The 17,567-nt window shown below is 23.7% G+C and overlaps 2 protein-coding genes across 4 annotated transcripts in view; one reads left to right on the top strand and one right to left on the bottom strand.

Moving 5' to 3' along the window:
* Window positions 1-2,081, top strand: part of LOC117179498 (speckle-type POZ protein-like) — a 33,557-nt gene extending 31,476 nt beyond the window's left edge. For both annotated transcript variants that reach the window (XM_033371365.1, XM_033371366.1), the window contains exon 6: window positions 1,680-2,081. In XM_033371365.1, the coding sequence (XP_033227256.1) occupies window positions 1,680-1,948 (269 nt within the window). In that variant the 3' untranslated portion in view covers window positions 1,949-2,081. The remainder of the gene's footprint in view (window positions 1-1,679) is intronic.
* Window positions 1-17,567, bottom strand: part of LOC117179497 (tudor and KH domain-containing protein homolog) — a 77,280-nt gene that overhangs the window by 50,989 nt on the left and 8,724 nt on the right. For both annotated transcript variants that reach the window (XM_033371364.1, XM_033371363.1), the window contains exons 4-6: window positions 15,351-15,653; window positions 11,267-11,424; window positions 6,210-6,430 (exon numbers count right to left, since the gene is read on the bottom strand). In XM_033371364.1, the coding sequence (XP_033227255.1) occupies window positions 6,210-6,430; window positions 11,267-11,424; window positions 15,351-15,653 (682 nt within the window). The remainder of the gene's footprint in view (window positions 1-6,209; window positions 6,431-11,266; window positions 11,425-15,350; window positions 15,654-17,567) is intronic.

Here is a 17,567-nt window from a genome sequence, read left to right as displayed (position 1 = left end):
AATATTCATTCCACAAAATAATGTTTTAAACAAGAAGGTTGATTTTCTAAAAATGTTTCAACCAAATAATTCAATTTTCAACCAAATAGTAAAATTTTTAACTAAACGAAAAATATAATAGTACACTTCTCAACCAGAAATAGTTGGATTATCTTAATGGTTTCTATTAATTCAGTTCGCATTTCAGTGAAAAAAGGAGAAAAGGGGGAAGTTTTTTTTTAAACAGGAGAAAAATATGAATTTTTGAAAAAATGCGAGAAAAAAGGAATAGGGGAAAGTTTGTTAAGTCTGAAATACGAAAGCGATTTTAAAACCTAACAAATTATTAAATTGTACCGTTGTAATGCGATTTTTCGAAAAATTCGCAAACTTTGTTCAAATCCATCATCAGAAAACGTAAGAACACCTTTCCACTGAATCATTTTAAATTGAATACATTTAAACTTCGAAATGTAGAATTTTTAACTTTTATAAATTGTAGAGTTCAAAGATTCAGATTCAGTTCCAAAAATTTAAATCCATGTTATCATTTTTAATGCTCTAAATTGAAAAATCAATTAATAAATTAAAAAATTTTTAAATTTAAAAATAATAGCATTTTAACCAATGTTAAGCTAGAAACATTAAAACTTGAACAATTAAAAACTTTAAAACTGAACACACTCTTACATTAAAAGTTTAATTACTTTTATTTTAAATAGCTTAGATATCCTAAAAAAGCTTCAAAATTTTATTTTAAAGTCTTGATAAACATACATGTTGTTTCCAAGTTTTTAAAATTGAAAATTATTATTAAAAGTTTTTCAGAACTTCTAAACATCTTTGAAAATTATTCAAATCTAAAATAAGTTTTCAAAATGAAAAATCATTTTCAATTTGCCTAGCAATATAATTGAAATCATTGCAAGTATTAAATTAATTTTGAATCTTTTTAAAACCTCTAAAAACGACTCAGCTTGTTCTACAAATACTAAATGTTCAATTGTTATTTATACATAAAAATTGAAAAATTTCACTTACAAATTAATCATTTTTTAAATAAAACAATTAAAATCGTTACGTTCAAAGTTTAACAGCTCCTTGAAATTTCAAAGATTCATGACTGTTTCAAACAATTCAGTTTCAAAATACTATTTCGATTTTTTTAAACTATGACTTTTAAATTAAACCAGTTTAATTTTCAACGCTGAATTCTAGAAATTCTTAAATTTTCAACGTATTGAGAGTCGTCTTAACAAATCAATTATTGTTCACTTTTTGATCATTCAAGTACAGTTCAATTTAAAAAATAATTAATTAATTTATATTTAAAGTTAATCAAGTAAAAAATATTTTTATCCAAAATTGTAGATTTCAAACGCTTTTAATTGTTAATTATTTAAGTCTTTTAAGACTGCATTTGAAAATTCTTGAAATTAAAAAATATATACGCTTAAAAATAAAAATCTAATATATAACATTTTTAAAGTAAAAGATTTTTGAATTACGCATTACAAACTGAATGATATTATAATTAAAGAAGATAAAAACTTAACTAGTTATTTAAACAATTGTAAACGTTATCTAAATTCCGAACGTTGCTATCACTGCCCCCTCCCCCTCCCAGATTGGTAACGTAATCTATGACTGGACCCTTACAGGATATTAATTCAAATATAAATTTCTTTGATTGAAAAAAGGACTAAAAGAGCTTTGCGAAAGAAACCTGATTGAAACGATAACACCAGAAAACGTCGCGACTCGACTTTTGTTATCAGATGATTTTGGTTGTGATGCTTTGAAGAGGGCAGGTTTGGCATACTGTGAAGAAAATGCAATGAGTATAACGAAAAATCTAGCCTGGAAGATGATGGAACAAGTTAATCCGGAACTTTTTCTCGAAGTCTGTGAAGCTGGAATGGGAGGCTCGCTTTCTAGCAACATGGATGATAGCGAATTAAGCAACTAAAATACTGAAATACATTAAAATATACTGAAATATTGACATTTTATGTGAGCGAATGTGTAAATGAAATCGATGAGATTATTTGAGAGTATGTAAACCTGTTTACCAACACGAAATAAAAATATCCTTCTTTAAACCACATAATTTAATTAAAAGAACCTGTGAATCCAATCAATTCTATCTAAAAAAAGGGATGTTAACAAATATTTTGAAAATATCGAACAGATTGTGGTCGAAATCGTGATAGATTTTCAGTTTGTTCTTTTGAGTTTTCGGGAATTTAGTAATTTACAATTTCCAGATGAGACATTTTAATTCTACAAAGGTATTTCTAAAATATAACATTAGGATTGTAAATGATTTTTTAATAATAAAGGCAATCATTCTGTTTTTAACTTGTTGACCACTCTTGAATATATTAAATGAGATTTTATTTAAAAACTTAATTTTAAGGTTTCAAGCTTTTTAACAATGTTGGAAAGTTAATTCTGAGAGAATATTTTGAAAAATTTCTAAAGATTTATAAAAATATCTTTAAAAAATTCTAAAAGATTTTAAGGAAAATTTTGCTTTTTTGAAAAAATTTTCGAAAATGCTAGAAAAATTCAAATCATTCAAAAAGAAATTTAAAAGCTTTGAACAAAAGAAAAAAGTTCATCCAATTTGCTTAATGTAGTCTAGATGTTTTAAAATTTCAAAATAAAATTTCCTGGTCAAATTATTTTTTTTTTTAATAATTTTAGGAGACTAATTTTTAAAAAGTTTTAAACATTTCAAACGATTTTCAAAATTGTCAAACAAGAATCTAGAAGATTTTGAGGCATTTTTTCAATTTTCAAAAATGTTTCAAAATTCATGAAATAATTTGAGTCCGTTTAAATGATATTTCGGAAATTTTCCTGATTTTTCCGGTTCGCAAACATTTTTCACGGTCAATGAAATTTAAAAAATAGAACACTAATGCTACAAAATTTTCCACTTGAGGTATTAAAAACTGAGCTTTAAATGAAAGCACTCTAAGTGGAACTTTTAAATTTTGAACTTTCAAATTGAAATTTAAAAGTTTTTAATTTAAAAATATTGTATTCAAGTGCTCAATAATCCACGTTGTCATTTTCAATGCTCTAAATTAAAAAAATCAATCAATGAACTTTAAAATTTTCAAAATTATATAATTTTAAGCCAGAAACATCAAATATTGAAAAATTGAAAAAATTTTAACTGAAAATGCTGCAAATTTTAGAAAATTTATTTACAATTTGGATGTATAAATAACAGTTGAATAATTATTATTTGTAGCCGAAATTTGAGTAATTTTAAGAGATATGTAGAAGTTTTGAAAAGATTCAAACTTAATGTAAAACTTGAAATGATAGCCTAATATAAAACAAAATGTAGATTTTCACAGATTTTAAACCAAAAAATTAGATTCTTTACAAGAATTGTGAAAGGCTTCAAAAAAAATAAAAACATTTTCTTAAGATTCCTAGAAACATTTAAAATAATTTTTCATTTTGAAAAATTATTTTAAGAGAATATTTAAAAAGTTTTTCAAAGATTTAAACAAAATTTCAAAGAAGATTGTAGAAGATTTTTTAAAAATTTTCTCAAATTTGCATTATAATTTGTAATCTTTATAAAAATAGTAAATATCTCTTAAAATTACTCAAATTTTTTCTACAAATGTTAATTTGTAAATTATACATCAAAATTTACAAATTTCAGTTACTTTTTTTTAATAAAAAATTTCAAATTGAATAGGTTAAAAATTGAATATTTTAGACTGAAACTATTTTAAATTTAATAAAATCCTTTAATTAAGAATATATTATTATGAAGTTATTTTTAAGTTGAAATTAGTTTATAAACTTTCAGTCACACATTCACATTTGTTTAATGACTAAGACTTTCAAATTGAAACCGTTTAAGTTTTAACGTGAGAATCTGAAAATTCTTAAATTTTGAACTGGTTTGAAATTGTTTTGTCAAATTGTTTTGTCAAATCGTTTTTGTACACTTTTTATTACTTTAAGTACATATAAATTAAACAAAATTTATTTATTTGTTAAATAAAAATGTTTTTCATCAAAAATTTTCAAGATCAAAGGCTTTTATTTTGTATTTGTTAAAGTCTTTAAGAAAACATTTAAAAATTCTTTAAATTAAAAATTTAAGCTTAGAAATAAAAATTTGTAATGGAAAATTTTTAAAGTAAAAATATTTTAAAATACGCATTGTAAGATAAATAATGTCATAATTTAAAAACATAACAATTCCACTAATTATTTAAAAGCTGTTGAAATCGAACGTGGGCAGATTTTTCTTCCAAAATTTGTACAATTCCCGGTAAAAAAACTTACTGTCATTTCCCGGTTTTTCCCGGCCTCAAAAAATTCCCGGTCATTACCCGGTTTTCCGGTCCAGCGGCCAGCCTGAGTTATTTTCAACTGATTAAAAATATTTAAAAACTGAGATTTCAAGACACTTATAAAATAAATTAAAATTTCTTCTAAACTTCGGCAAGTACTAAATATGCTTTAAATTGACTACCTTTTTCTAAAATGTTGTGAAATCCTGAAAATTAAAAAAACTAGCATAACAATTTTCTAGATACTTTTTCAAAAAATCTGAAATATTCAAAAAACGCTTATTTCAATTTTCTTAAGTAAGTTAAGAAAATTTATATTTATATAACATTAAAAAAAACAATTTAAACAATAGTTATTCTGAATTTGTACTAATTTTTGAATTTATTTTTCCTTACAAATTATAATTTGGTTGAAATTCATTCTCTGTCTTAACTGAATAATTTTTGTTTGTTAAAAATACAACTATTTGGTTGAAAATTCATTCTGTTGGTTGATGATTCATCAATTCTGTTGAAAATTATGCTTTTGGGTTAAAAATTAACCTGTTTTTGTTGCGGATTCAACTATTGTGTTGAAATTTCGTCTTTTTGGATAAATTTAACAGTTTTTAATTTAAGATTAAAATTTTTATTATTGAAATATGAACGATTGCATTCTTTGTCTCTTTGGTTGACAATGTAACTATTTTATCAGAAGTTCGATTTTTTTGTAGAAAATTTATCTATTTGGTTGCAGATTTATCATTTTAGTAAAAAAATCAGTAAAAAAATTCATGTTTGGTTGCAAATTAATCTTTTTTGGTTAAAAATCAAATTATTTTGTAGAAAATTTATATTTTCGGTTTGAAAATAATACTTTTTTAAAGAAAATTCGTATCGTTAGCTTGATAATTTTAAAACTATTTTGTTAAAAATTAATTTTTTTGCTGAAGATTCATCATTTTCGTTAAAAATTCATCTCTTTGGTTGACAACGTAACTATTTGTTGGAAATTTTTGTTTTTTGGTAGAAAGTCCATCTATTTCGTTGAAAATTTACCTGCATAATTAAAATTTGAACTACATTATTAAAAATTCATCACTTTAGTACAAAATTCATCTCTTTAATATTAAACGTAACTATTTTTTTGAAAATTCCTCTTTTTTGATTCAATATGTAAGGTTTGGTTGAAAATTAATCTGTTTTTGTTGAGGATTCATATATTTTGTTGCAGATTCATCTTTTTTGGATGAATTGAACTTTTTTTTATTTAACTTTAAATTCATTTTTACTGATATATCAACCATGAAATTTTAGAAATTCGCGTTTCTTGGTAGAAAACACATCTTTTTAGTTGAAAATTCACCTACTTGGTAAAAAGTTGAACTAATTTGTGAATAAATTAATTTTTCTCTTGAAGATTCACCATTTCAGTATAAAATTAACCTTCTTAGTAAAAAAATTCCTTCATATTTGTGATGTAAAATTCAAATTTTTTAAAAAAATGAATCTTTATGATGAACATTTTTTTTTTAATTCAAAAATTAAACTGTTTTGTAGAAAATTCATCTTTCTTGGAAAAAGGTTCATCTTTATTATTTCAAAATGCTACTAAGTTGAAAATTAATTTTGGTTGTTGTTAAGGATTATATTATTTGGTTAAATATTCGTCAAATTATCAATTATGTATCATATTTTTCGTTAAGAATCCATCATTTTTGGCTGAAAATTCAACTACTTGGTTTTTAATTAACTTTTTTGTTGATATTTTGATTTGTTATATTTGAAATCTTCATAAATCTTTTTTAATGGTCGTTTTATAAAAAAAAAAACCTATGTTATAAATAAGGATACACTTTCTTTATATTACCGCTTCGTAAAATTTTTAGTTTTCAAATAAAACAACAAATTACTCACCGAGGTTTGACGTTCGCCAAGGAACATTCGATGGCTTGGAGCCTGAGACTGAGAAAATCAGTTCGAAGCTCGAGGATATCTTCTTGACGAACTTTCTCGCGATCTCCGAAATCGAGAAAGAAAACTTCGTATTGGCCGTTTTCTGGCCCCGAAATTACTTCAGATCGGTACCATCGTTCGTCGAAACTGAATTTAGCTGCCACGATCTGACCGTTTGTTATCTAACAATAACAGATTAAATAAAACCATATTAAAATACAACAGGCTCTCTACAATAAAATTTCGCGAATTTATTATAAATAATGTTTCTTTTCTAGCCCTTGAAAATATTTAAACATGTAAATATAGTACTACTCATTTGTGAATTAAATAACTGTTTTTCATTTTATTTGTGAAAGTAATTTTATTAAACGATAGATGAATTATTAACCAAATAGTTGAAATTTCAACCATAAAGATGAGTTTTTACCAAAAGACAAATTTCCAATCAAATGCATAAATTTTCAACCAAAAATGGAAGTTAAATTTCTAGTGAAAAAAAAAATAATTTTCATAGGGAGAGATGAATTTTTTTAACTAAACTAATGGAATATTCAACAAAATTAAATAAATTTTTAGTTGTAAAAAAATTTAATTTTCAACCAAAAGATTAATATTATACCAAAACATAACAATTTTGAACAAAATAAATGCATGAATTTTCATTCAGATAGTTGAATTTTCAAATTAAAAAAAAAAATTGAATCAAATATTTAAATTTCCATTTGAAAAAATAGCCATCTTATAAAAAAATGGAATAGTTAAACTGTCATTAAAAAATATTATTTTAAAGCAAAAAAAATTTTCAACAGAATAGTTCAGTTTTTTAACAAAATGATAAATTTCCAATTAACATTATGAATCTTTTACTAAAATAGTTTAATTTTAAACCAAACAGAAGAATTTAGGCAAATTTAAAAATCAAAAAAATTATAATTTTCTACCAAGAAGATTAATTGTCTAAACAAAAAAGACGAATTTTCATCCTCATAGTTTATTTTCCTCTAAAAAAGACAAAATTTTAAACAAAAATGGAAGTTAAATTTTTAATTACAATAAATTAATTTACAACTAAACAAATTAATTTTCAACTAAAATGATGAATGTTCTAAGGGAATAGTTCAATTTTCCATCAAAAAGATGAATGTTCACCAAAATACATGCATTTACAAGCAAAAAAGATTAGACTTCTTGGATTTCTTGGACTAAAAATTGAATAGTTAAATTTACAGTTAAGCAAATTAATTCCCATACAATGAGAAGAATTTTCAATCAAGAAGATTAATATTCTACCAAAAAAGACGAATTAAAAAAATTAATTAATTAATTTTCAGCTACAAAAAGAAACATTTTCAACGAAAAATGTAATAGGTTAAAAAAATAATGTTTAACCAAAGATGATTTTTTTAATCAATTTTTTTTTTACTTAAAAATGTAATTAAAAAAATATAATCCAACGCAATAAATACATAACAAAATAGTTAAAGCATCACCTAGAATAGTTAAGTTTTCAGTAAAAGCAATCGATTTTAAATTTAAAACAAACGAATATTCAAACCAAGTAGTTAAATTTTCAACCAAAATAATTAATTATCATTTAAAACGAAGATCCTTTAACCAAAATAATACATTTTTAACAAAAGAGTTTAACTATCAACCAAGTAATTAAACTTTTATATGAAAAAGATGAATTTTGAAAAAAATGTAATAGTTGATATTTTAAGCAAAAAAGATTTTTATTTTCAACTAAGAAAGATTTTTTATCCAAGATAGATCAACTCTAATCAATCAAATCAACCGGACCATTAAATTTTCAGTTAAAAAAATGTAACATTTCTGGTTCAAAATATTAATTTCAAACCAAATATAAGAGCTTTCAACTGAAACAATGAATATTTATCTTAAATATTTCAACTTAAAAAAAAAAAATTAATTTGGACTAGAAAAGATAAATTGTCAACCAAAACTTAAATAATTAAATAATTAGTTTACAAAATTAATGCTTAACAAAAAAATACATTTTTTTACAGCTATGTAAAAATAAAATTTTAAGTATTTAACTAGAATAGTTGCATTTTAAACTACAAAGACGAACTTTCAACTGAAATAATTAATCCTACACTAGAATAATTGAATTTTTCAACCGAAAAGATAAATTTTCAACCATGATGATTAAATTCTACCAAAAATTGAATAATAAAATTTTTACTCAAAAAATAAATGTTTAACAAAAGAGATGAATTTTTAACTAAAATTATAGATTATACAATATTCCAGTGAAATAAGAACACCCAAAGAAAAAACAAGTTTTCAATCAAACAGCTCATTTTATAACCGAAGAAATGAATTTTCAATTAAAATGATGAATCTCCAACAAAAGAAAATTATTTTTTTTTAACCAAAGATTTTAAATTCATTAATTTTCAATCAAACTGATGAATTTTCATCAAAAGGAAAGATAAATTGATTTTTAACAAAGTATGTAGTTTCATTTACAATCAGAGATGAATTCTAAATTAAAATGATGAATGTTCAACCAAAAACTTTCTTTATCTTGAATTTGGAAGAGCACTATAATTGTTTTTAAAATTTTCCTTTCCATGTAAAAAATTCCCTGTTCCAAGTGAAATTATATTTCTTTACCGAAACTACTTGTTCTAAAATACAAACAATTATTATTTTCTAAAATTTCTCGTTCCAAGTCAGATAGAGTAAGCAAATAAAAAGTGATAAATCCATTTTTTTTAAATTGAGTAATTGATTTTTTCTGTATGCTTGGAATATCACCAATTTGATTTTCAAATTTAAGTCAGTGAAAAAAACCTCACAGAGCAAAAAACTGCAAAATTTTGTTCTTATATTGGAAAAAAATTCTTTCTCTAATAAAGTATCGGTAAAAATGTACAAAATTAGATTCAAGGAGTGTTATACTCTTTAAATAATATAATAAGCTCTCTTTTTAATTAATAGGAAGACCAAAATTATTAAAATAATAAAAACTTGAACTTTGCTACGATCAGAAGTAAATCGCCAGTTTTCTAAAATTAAATTCACGGTCATTTCCTGGTTTTGATACCGGTCAAGTATAATATTGCTATTTAATTTTACATTACAATTTAGACCAAAAAGTACGCTCTCGAAAAAATTTCCTGACATTTCCAGATTTTTCCAAATATAACAAAATTCCCTTACCATTTCAGGTTTTCCAGCTGAGTAGATATTCTCAGGGTGGCCGTTTTAATCTATGGAATTAATTCCCGGTTCGCAAACATTTTTCACGGTCAATGAAATTTAAAAACTGGAACACTAAAGCTAAAAAAATTTCCACATAAGGTAATAAAAACTGAGCTGCAAATGAAAGCACTCAAAGTGGAACTGTTCAATTTAGAAATTTTAAAATTGAAATTTAAAAGTTTTTTATTACAAAATTTTGTATTCAAATCCTCAATAATTTACGCGTATAAAATTGAAGGTACTAAAATTTTTCAATATAAAAAAATATAAAACCACGTTATAATTTTTTTTCAATGCTCTGAATTAAAAAATCAATCAATGAACTTAAAAAATGTTCAAAATTATATAATTTTAAGGAATTTTAAACTAGAAATATCAAATATTGAAAAATTGGAAAAAAATTTAACTGAACACTTCTTAAATTAGAAATTCAATTATTTTCTTTTTAAATAGTTTAAACATCCTTGGAAAGCTTCAAAATTTTATTTCAAAATCTTGAGAATTCTAGAATTTGTTTAAAATTTTTTTAAAATTTAAAACTATTTTGGAAAATTTTTCAGAACTTCTAAATACCTGTCAAAATGAATTACATTTTTTCTAATATTTTCAAAAAAATCCTGAAAATTTTAGAAAATTTCTTTACAATTTTGATGTATAAATTACAATTGAACATTTATTATTTGTAGGCGAAATTTGAGTAATTTTGAGAGATGTAGATGTTTTAGGAAGATTCAAACTTAATGTAAAACTTGAAATGATAGCTTAATATAAAACAAAATGTAGATTTTCGCAGATTTTAAACAGAAAAATTAGATTCTTTTCAAGAATTGTGAAAGGCTTGAAAAGAATAAAAACATTTTCTTAAGATTCGTAGGAAAATTAGAAATAATTTTTCATTTTGAAAAATTATTTTGAGAGAATATTTAAAAAGTTTTTAAAAGCTTTGAACAAAATTTTCAAAAAATCACTTACAAATTAAGCATTTTTCAGATACAACAATTAAAATTATAACGTTCGAAGTTTAAAGACTCTTCGAAATTTTAACGATTCCAGGTTTTCTATGTCAAACAATTCAGTTAAAGATTCTTTACTTTTAAATATTTGGTTTCAATTTACTTGTCTTAAATACAAATTTAAATATTACTAAATATTCAATAATTAATCTTTTTTTTAATTAAAAAATTCAAATTGAACGGGTTAAAAAGTGAATAATTTAGACTAAAACAATATTTTTAATTTAATAAAAGCCTTTAATTAAGAATATATTATTATGGAGTTATTTTTAAGTTGAAAATAGTCACACGTTCACATTTAGACTTTCAAATTGAAACCGTTTAAGTTTTCAAGTTAAAATCTGAAAATTCTTAAATTTTTAACTGGTTTAAAATCGTTTTGTCAAATCGTTTTTGATCACTTTTTATTACTTAAAGTACAGATAAAATTAATTCTTTGAATTAAAAATGTAGGCTTGGAAATAAATTTTTTAAATCGAAAATTTTTCAAGTAAAAAATGTTTCAATTACGCATTGTAAGCTAAATAATAGTATAATTGAAAAACATAACGATTCCACTAATTATTTAAAAACTGTTAAAATCGAACGTGGACAGATTTTTCTTCTACAAATTTGTAAAATTCCCCATAAAAAAACAAAAATTCACTCTCATTTCCTGGTTTTTCTCGGTTTCAAAAAATTTCCAGTCGTTTTCCGGTCCAGCGGCCACCCTGCATTCTGAATAATTTTACATTGTAATTTAATTTGGACGCTTCGTAAAATATAACTTACATTCTTCAGTACATGACTTTCTGCATTCTCTTCCTTTTCATAATACTCCGTCATATCTTCCACTAATACATCGAGAGCGAGCGTACTAGGCCCGTAAACTTGGACCCAAAACTGACTCGGGTTCTCCATAGCACTGACATAAACTTCCATTGTACCATCTTGGAAAAGAATTGAAAAATTGATAAATATTGATTAATTGAGTCGCCGCAAAACTTCACTTTAAAAATTCTCTGACTTTTCCCTGACTAATTTGTTATATTTCTTCAACATAAATATTTAAAGGGTAAAATTCAATCTTGCAACATTTTTTATAAATGAAATAACGCAATTTTTCATATAAAATGATGAATTTTTATTTTATTATTCTCAGGGCTGCCACAGCCAAGTTTACTTAAAAAAGGTGAAAAAGTGACAAAAAATGACTAATGTCCTGAAATCCTGAAAAATTTAATAAAATACCTTGATAGATTGAAATATTTTAAAATATTATAAAACCACATGGTACAGGTAAATTTTTGTTATCTCTTGAAGATGCATTGGAATCTTTTAAAATACCCAGAAATATTTCAAATATCTTGAGATCCCATTAAATTACTAAAATGAAACTTATCAAATCTCTGGAAAATTCCTTAGAATTTTTCAGAATACTCAAAAATCCTTTGAAATGCCTTCAAATTATTGAAATCTACCTTGGAATCTTTTAAAATATACTAAAATCTTGGAAATTCATTAAAATCTTCAGAAATAACTTAAAATATTTGAACTCCTATGGAATCCCTAAATTCGTATGAATAAATTTATTGAAACCCATTAAAATATTATAAAATCTCGTGAAATTACGTTAATTCTAATGATATTCCCTGGAATCCGAAACAAACTTATTAAAATACCTTGATAGCTTTTAAAATCGCTTAAAATCATTAAAATATACGGATATCTAATGAAATCCTTTGGAATCATTTAAAATACCCTAAGATATTTCAAATCCTTTTAAATTCCTTTAAATTATTCAAATCAATTGAAAATTCTTTGGAATATTTTAAGCTATCCTAAAACATTTCAAAAGCTTTAAAATAGTTTTAAATCTCTTTCAATTTTTTAAAGATTTCGGCAAAGTTCCTTTGTATTTAAAAAAATATCCTAAAATATTTCAAATCTTTGACTAAGCATTTCTAAAAATGCCCTAAAATCTTTTTAATCCTTTAGGATCCTTGAAAATTCCCTGGAATTGTTAAAGATACCCTAAAATATTTCAATATAATATGTATAAAGCTCTTGAAAATGTTTTGGAATTTAAAAAAAAATACCCTGAAATCCTTTTAAATACTCTCAAATTATTGAAACGTACTAAAAATTTCTTATAATCTTCAAAAATATCATAAAATCTTTGAATTTCTTTGAAATCCTTGGAAATATCTTGAAATATTTGAAAATCTTTGAAAACCCTTAATTCTTGGGAATAAATTCTTAGAAATCCATTAAAATGTTATTAAATTCCGTGAAATTACATGAAATCAGGTGATATTCCCTGAAATCATGGAAAGTTGATTGAAATACCTTCAGAGCTTTTAAAATCCTTGAAAATCATTCAAATACTCAGAAATCGGACAAAATCCCTTGGAATCTTTTCAGAATATCCGAAAATCTTAAAGGTCTTATGAAATGGTTCCATTTTTTAGGAAATTCCTTTAAAATGCCATGAAATCTTAAAAAATACCCAAAAGATATTTCAAATTCATGGAAACTTTTTCAAATCCCTTAAAAGCTTTAAAAGTTCTTGAAAACTCTTTGGACGTTTTAAAATATCCCAAACTCTTTTAAATCATTTTACTGAAATTCCTTCAAATTATTTAAAAATATTAAAAATTCCTTGGAATCTTTTGAAATACCCTAAAATATTTCTGTATTATATTCATAAATCTGTTGAAACTTATTAAAGCTCTTGAAAATGTATTGGAATTTATAAAAAAAAACCTAATATAGTTTTTAATCCTTTCAAATTATTGAAAATTTCTTGAAATATTTTAAAATCGTTGAAAACCCTCAATTCGTGTGAATCAGAAACCTGACAAAATCTCTTGGAATCTTTTTAAAATATCCTAAAATCGTAATGGTTTTATGAAATCATTCAATTCCTTAGGAAATTCATTGAAAATGCCTTGGAATCTTTAAAGTACCCTAAAATATTTTAAATCCCTGGAAAGTTTTTAAAGGTTCTTGGAATTTTGAAAAATACTTTAAAATCAAACAATATTTAAAACCCCTTCAAAATATTGAAATATATTAAAAATTCCGTGGAAAATTTCTTGAAAATTCTTTGGAACATTTTTAAATACCCTAAAATCCTTTGAAAATCCTTCAAATTATAGAAATCTATAAACAATTTCTTGGAATATTTGAAACAGTGACTGAAAGAAAAAAATTCCCTGACAATTCCAGTTATAATTCTTCATATAATGGAACCATTAAAATCTTTCGCTTTTTTTAAAACAATTGACTTGGATTAGGCATATAGTTTCGCGAGTTTATCATACATTTTTTTCCCGTTTCAATTAATATTTAAAGATATTCTTAAATATTCTAATTTATACTAAATAAATATAAATATTCAACGAAATAGTTGAATTTTGAACTAAAAAATGTTAATTTTCCACTAGACCTTAAATATTTAAGTTTTCGATTAAAAAATAATTTTATTATAATATAAATATCACAAATTAAAACTAATGAATTCTTAATTGGAATAGTTAAATTTTCAACCATAAAGATGAATTTTTAACCAAGAAAATTAATTTCTAACAAGAAGAGGAATTTTCACGAAATTACATGAATTTTTAATTAAAAAGATAAACGGTCAACCAACAATTTCTATACAAAAACATTAACTTTCAACCCAGAGGATCAATTTCTGCCGAAAGAGCCGAATATTTAACTAAAAAAGATCATTCTACAACCATAAGGCGAATAGTTAGGTTTTCAGAAAAAAATTAATTTTTAACAAACAAAAAAATTAAACAAAATAGTTATCCAAATATATAAATTTTCAACTAAAAGGATGTATTTTTAAACTGGAATAGTTAAATTTTCCCATAAAAAATAATTTTTAACAAACACACGACAAATTTTCAAAAAAATAGTAACATTTTTACACAAACTGATAAATTTTGAACTAAAATGATGAATTCTCAACTGCAATAGTTAAATTTGTAAACAAAAAGATGAATTTTCAACTGAAATTATGACAAAATAGCTAATTTTTTAACAAAAAATATGAACTTTTAATTAAAATTATGAATCTTCAATCAAAAAAATTTTTTTTACAAAAGAGTAACTTTCAACCAAGTAATTAAATCTTTATTCCAAAAATCTGGATTCTGAACGAACAATATAGTAGTTGTTCTTTTCAACTAAAAAAGACTAAAATTGGTAATAAAAAACATTTAAATACAATCAAACACGATTTTTTAATCAAATAAATTAATTTTAAGCTTAAACCAATCCATTTTTAACCAAAAACAAAACCCTTAAATAATCAGTTTAAAAAATCATTTTAAGCAAAAAAAACGAATTTTCATCCAAATAGTTCAATGCAGTAATAGAAAGCTATTTTCACAAATAAAAATCATTATTTTTCAATTTAATATCGTGATAAAAAAATAAATAAATAAGCACGCTCTCGAAAAAATTTCCTGACTTCAAATAAATTCCCTGAAATTTCCAGGTTTTTCCAGGTATATAAAAATTCCCTGACAATTCCAGGTTTTCCAGGTGGGGAAACCCTGTTAAAATACACGACAATATTTTAGAATAATGCAGAAAAATTCACCAATAGGTACACACTTGAATTCAATAACAGTTAACCCATGAGTTACTTTACTGAAAAATAACAGTCTAAAATTATTTTTTATCAAGAAAAGTGACTGAAAAGTGACTTGACGAAAAAAATGTGAGTAAAAGTGACTATGGTAGCTATTTTTTTTTTCAAAAACCCTGACTTTTCCCTGATTTTCAAATTTTTCCTGGCCTGCTGGATTATTTATTAATATTAAAGGAATTCTTAATTATAAACTGGATGGACATTTACCTTGAGTTGGTAGAGATTCAGTGACTGGTTCAGTGCTATCAACCTGAGAAGAAATCTCGGCAGTATCTGCTTCCGATTTTTTGTCATTTTCCGAAACAAGAGTCTCTTCGTCTGTGTTATCGCCACCAGAATTTTCGTATTGAACTCCGTTACTCCTTGGTGATACTTTACTTCGAGGCTGTCTTGTACTGGATTCTAATTTCTCACGAGCTTCGTTTTCTTCCTTGACTTTATTTTCCAGCAATTTACGAGCAGTCGCTATTTGTTCAGCTGTGCCCTTTATGAGTATTCGCCTCTCTGCATCTAAAAAATGTTCAATTTACAATAATTTTTAAAACTAAAAAAAATTTCAATTGATGTGATCAAAACTGAAGTCACTTGAAGTGGAACTCTTTGAAACATTTAAAATAGAAGGCTAAAATGTTTTTTATTTAAACGCTAAATAATTTATAGGCGTAAAGTGGAAGCTTTTAACACTTTCCAAATGAGCATTTTCAAATTAAATGCCATTAAACTGCAAAATAAAATTTTTATGTTTTTATACATTTAACAGTTCAAAGATTTATGGTTACAAAATAGAAGTTCACGCATTTTCGATGCTCTAAAACAAAACTAATCCCTTTCAACTCGCATTAATAAATACGTGAAAAATAAAACATGTTCCTCTCCCATTTTAGTAAAAAAAATTGAAAAAGAATGTTTAGAAAGACTTGAAAACCACAACTTTCGACCTTTCAACTCGATAAAAACCTGAATAACTCAATAAAAATGTTTAAAATAAAAGATATAATTTTTCCAATTCACATACAAATTGGAAATACAAAATTGTTCCCTTAAACTACAAAAAAAATGGTAAAAAAAGGCTTTTTCCAATTTAGAAAAAAAATTAATGAACAAAATTCAGGTTCGCAAATATTTCACGATCAATGAAATTTAAAAAATGGAACTCTATTCTAAACACTTTTCCACTTAAAGGAATGAACAATAAACAAATTAAATTTAGACGCATGAAATAGAAGGTACTAACACTTTTCAATTGAACAATTTTTAATGCAATGCAGATAAACTTTAAAATTTAGAAGTTTTATATATTATAGAGTTCAAAAATTCAGATTAAATTCCAAAAATATAAATCTACGTTCGCATTTTCTATACTCTAAATCAAAGAATCAAGCAATGAACTTTAAAAATTTTCAAAATAATATTTTTTAAAGTAATTTTAAGCTAGACAAATAAAAAAAATGAAAAATAATTTTTTTTAACTTAACAATTTTTTAAATTATAAGTTAAATTATTTTCAGTTTAAATGGTTTAAGCATCCTTCAAAAACTTTAAAATTTTATTTCAAAATATTTAGAAATCTAAAAACTTGTTTTATATTTTTCCAAATTTAAAATCATTGTTAAAATTTTTTCGAAACGTTTAAATATATTTGTAAATGAATTGAATTTTTCCTACAACTTTTAGAAAATCCCGAAAATTAAAAAATATATATCAAAATTTGAATTTATAAATAACAATAGGAAGAGTTATTATTTGTAGAAAAAATTAGAAGGTAGGAAAATTGAAAATGATTTTTATTTTGAAAAATGATTGTAACAGAAAATTTAAAAAGATTTTAAGAGATTTCCAAAATGATCAAAACAGAACTTGGAAGATTTTAAGGATTTTTTTTTAATTTGCAGGCTTTTCAAAAAGTTGTAAGAAAAATTCGGTTAATTTAAAAACGTATTTGGAAGTTCTAAAAAAAAATGTTAACACACTTCTTTTCAATTACTTGTAGATGTTTCAAGTTTTTTATTAATTTTTAATCTTTTCAGAACTACGAAATATCTCTTGATATTACTCAAATTTTGTTTATAAATAATAAGTCAATTGTCAAAATTTAACAATTTCACTTACAAATTAAACATTTTTTAAACAGAACAATTCAAATTCTAACGTTAAAAGTTGAAAAGCTCTTCGAAATTCTACAGATTCAAAGCTTTCTATGTAAAAGAATTCAGTTTCAAAGTGCTTACTTTTACATATATTTGCATTCAATTTACTCGTATAAAATTAACAGTGACATTTTTAATGGCTACGAAAAATAATATATTAATTTATTTATTTATTCAATTTAATATAAAAAATAATATAAAGGAAGACCTAAAACTTTGAATGCAAAATATTTTATTAATGAATCATTAAAATTGTTATTTAAAAATAAAATTATCG

Source organism: Belonocnema kinseyi, chromosome 9 (assembly GCF_010883055.1).
Source record: "Belonocnema kinseyi isolate 2016_QV_RU_SX_M_011 chromosome 9, B_treatae_v1, whole genome shotgun sequence".
Taxonomy (NCBI): domain Eukaryota; kingdom Metazoa; phylum Arthropoda; class Insecta; order Hymenoptera; family Cynipidae; genus Belonocnema; species Belonocnema kinseyi.
Note: the sequence above shows the minus strand (reverse complement) of the source record. Positions and strands in the feature narration are given on the sequence as shown.